The sequence below is a fragment of the Olea europaea genome, unplaced genomic scaffold, assembly GCF_002742605.1.
Source record: "Olea europaea var. sylvestris unplaced genomic scaffold, O_europaea_v1 scaffold2558, whole genome shotgun sequence".
Taxonomy (NCBI): domain Eukaryota; kingdom Viridiplantae; phylum Streptophyta; class Magnoliopsida; order Lamiales; family Oleaceae; genus Olea; species Olea europaea.
The window spans coordinates 39,112-42,638 of NW_019243861.1; the positions used below are offsets into that span (position 1 = coordinate 39,112).

Here is a 3,527-nt window from a genome sequence, read left to right on the forward strand (position 1 = left end):
TAAAAGTTCTGATGAATTATGCTTGGTATAATTTTACTTAAATATTTAACATAGAAAATAATATTGTTATCTCACAAAAATAAACAATCTGAGCCACTGCTCTCATACCTTTCCCCAGATTATTCCTCCAAACTTTCTATCAACTTGTTCCCCAAAGTCAACTCTTTATATATATATAATTTGAATTATTTAACAATTGGACAATATTTTTTTACCCATAAATGTTGGTTTACCCGGTCAAATTATTCGTACCTGCAAATACTATCTAGAACAATAAATCGGGCACGCATTTGAATCCGTCGTGTACAAGGAAGCTTCCTTTTGGCCTAAGGTTATAACCAGGAAATTTCTATTTTATTTAAAAAGTCGAACGTCCAACATTAATAAGAGTTGAACTCAGGCAAGAAGTTGTATGTACGAGAACTTTTATTGCGTGTTTGTGTGTGTTTAATTGAGAAAGAGATGGCTGAAAATAAGCTCTATGATGCAGCAGTGAAAGGGGATGTAAAATCTTTGCTCGATTTACTCAAAGAAGATCCATTGATTCTTGATAGAGTTTCGTTTACATGTTCCGACAAGACTCCGTTGCACATAGCAACAATATTCCAACACACGGCCTTTGTCCAAGAAATTCTTCGAAGGAATCCTCTGCTTGCTGCGGAACTAGACTCCCACCAATCATCATCTCTTCACATAGCATCAGCCAAAGGCTATGCTGAAATTGTAAAAGCAATAGTTTCAGCTGCACCTGATATGTGCTTAGTCCGTGATTGCCATGGCAGAAATCCACTGCATCTCGCGGCCATTAATGGTCAAGTCAGGGTCTTCAATGAGTTGATCAAGACGAGTTCACTTGCTGTCCGGGAGAAGGCGGACCGGGGCCAGACCCTTTTGCATTTGTGTGTGAAACACAAGCAGTTGCAGGTTATGGGAATCATATTGTGGGTAATAAATGATTATGAATTCGTTAACGCGAAGAATGATAATGGGGATACAATATTGCATCTGGCCGTTAGGACTAAACATATTGAGGTAAGACAAAGTCTTATGTACAGTTGAAGTTTCTCAGATTAATTAATTATATTGGAAAAACTGTAGCAGAGGTCCCTAACCTACAGTGTCTTAGTAAGTTGGTCCCTAGGCTTTTACTTGACCCCTGTTTCGTACCAATTAAAATTAAAATTTTAATCTAAATTAAAGTCAACAATTCTTTTTAACCAAATATTTTATGGGCCCCACAATTTTTCAATCACACATTTAGCTTCTATCAAAATCTACTAAAAATATAATTTTAACCAATTTGCCATATAATTGCCAACAAGGGTTTAAGATTTCAAATCTTCACCTTTTCACTTCCATTGCACTTCTAGCAATCCAATTTGCCATATAATTGCCACCGCCAAGTTATGTGGAGCATTGTTGTGACCATAAAATATGTAAATGCAAACAATTTTCATAAGACATAAAAAGAGAAGGTGAAGGGAAAAAGAAAGAAAATATTTTCATTCCCCTCCATAATCCCTCACCAACCCATCCTTGACCTTCAACCACTGTGATTTTTTTATTCTTCTTCTTCTGTTTCCTTTCCTTTTTTATGTATTTATTTTACTTTTGTATTAATAAAACTAAGAGCGTAATTGCCTTTCAACCAAAAAATGACATTTTAACAATAAATTGGATAAGAATCATCCACCGTGACTACTAGTGCCAAAAACGTTGACGATCTAAATGTATGTAACTGAAACACTATAGACCAACTCATTACAGATTCGTAAGTTGAAGTCCTCCAATGCAATTTCACCTTAGTAGAATAATATAAGTAGTAGTTATTAATTAACTGGCTAATCTCCTTTAATTACACTAATTTAGATCAATTTCCCCTAGGCTTATACGAAAATATACGTAAACATTTTTCTTATCGCAGACAGTCCAGTATTTAATGGGAACTACCGGTATAGATGTGAATGCAAAAAACGCAAATGGCTACACAGCATTAGACATTTTGGAACTAACTCCTACAGAGTTGAGGGATACTGATAATTATTTGTCCATTGAGAACTGTCTTCAGCCTAAAGCCTTCGACTCCATCAATCCTCGAATTCAGCCAATCAAATGGCTAACAAAGAAGCGCGATGCCGTAATGGTGGTAGCAATTCTGATTGCTACAATGGCATTCCAAGCTGGGGTGACCCCTCCGGGTGGTGTCTGGCAAGACGATGCAACAGATAATTCTCACAAAGCCGGAGAATCTGTAATGGCATATCTTCATCCTAAAGCATATGAGAGGTTCATTCGTGCAAATACTATAGCCTTCATTTCATCTCTTAGTACGATCCTACTCTTAATAAGTGGCTTGCCTTTTCGACGCAGGCTGTTTATGTGGAGTTTGATGGTGATAATGTGGTTAACAGTAACTTCAATTGCAGTAACTTATGCAGTATCCATTGATGTGTTAGACATTTTGGAACTAACTCCTACAGAGTTGAGGGATACTGATAATTATTTGTCCATTAAGAACTGTCTTCAGCCTAAAGCCTTCGACTCCATCAATCCTCGAATTCAGCCAATCAAATGGCTAACAAAGAAGCGCGATGCCGTAATGGTGGTAGCAATTCTGATTGCTACAATGGCATTCCAAGCTGGGGTGACCCCTCCGGGTGGTGTCTGGCAAGACGATGCAACAGATAATTCTCACAAAGCCGGAGAAGCTATAATGGCACATGTTCATCCTAAAGCATATGAGAGGTTCATTCGTGCAAATACAATAGCCTTCGTTTCATCTCTTAGTACGATCCTACTCTTAATAAGTGGCTTGCCTTTTCGGCGCAGGTTATTTATGTGGAGTTTGATGGTGATTATGTGGTTAACAGTAACTTCAACTGCAGTTACTTATGCAGTATCCATTGATGTATTTACACCAAAAAAGGATAAGAAATCACTGGGCCATGTTATTCAGATTGGACTCATTGTATGGTGTAGTGTGATGGGAATTCTGCTTGTTGGGAACACTGTTAGGTTGCTTGACTGGTGGCTGCAGAAACGAGGAATAACCGTATGGAGGCCAAGAAGATTTAGACATTTGGTTGAAGTAAGTAACCAAAATGTTAACCAAGAAGATGCTTGAGTGAATTTGACATGAATTTTGGTTTCTTTAGAGATATCATGGGACTTATGTGCAATGTGTGAAATTCTATTTACGTCAAAACATATTATGAGTTGTACATGCCAAATGAAAATGGTACCAGAATATCTGTTCCCGAAATTATTTCTCTAGATTTTAAACTATCGCAAGTGTGCAGTTCGTTAACAAGTAATAAAGTGGATTAAATGAGTCCGAATATCGTCCCACAGAGATTGATTAGTTCAATTTTACCTATCGTTGCCTTAACCGAAACAATAGAAATTCTTGATATTTTCGCTAACTAAATTATGATTTAATAACCTACTTATAAATATAACGCCTAAATTAACTAGATTAAATGCGTGATTATAACTAAATGCAAGTTTTATAAAAATATGATAACGAA

The 3,527-nt window shown here is 36.7% G+C and overlaps 1 protein-coding gene across 2 annotated transcripts; it reads left to right on the forward strand.

Annotated features, from left to right (window-relative positions):
• The first annotated feature begins 362 nt into the window (after window positions 1-362).
• On the forward strand, window positions 363-3,265 carry LOC111382739 (ankyrin repeat-containing protein ITN1-like). Of its 2 annotated transcripts, none has more exons than XM_023006777.1 (3): window positions 363-1,032; window positions 1,925-2,286; window positions 2,427-2,454. In XM_023006777.1, the coding sequence occupies exons 1-3, from the start codon at window positions 463-465 to the stop codon at window positions 2,446-2,448; spliced, it is 954 nt and encodes a 317-aa protein (XP_022862545.1). In that variant the 5' UTR covers window positions 363-462; the 3' UTR covers window positions 2,449-2,454. The 2 variants fall into 2 exon arrangements, with proteins under 2 accessions (XP_022862545.1, XP_022862544.1); XM_023006776.1 differs by lacking the exon at window positions 2,427-2,454 and adding an exon at window positions 2,459-3,265 and having other exon boundaries at window positions 378-1,032; window positions 1,925-1,999.
• Window positions 3,266-3,527: the final 262 nt, after the last annotated feature.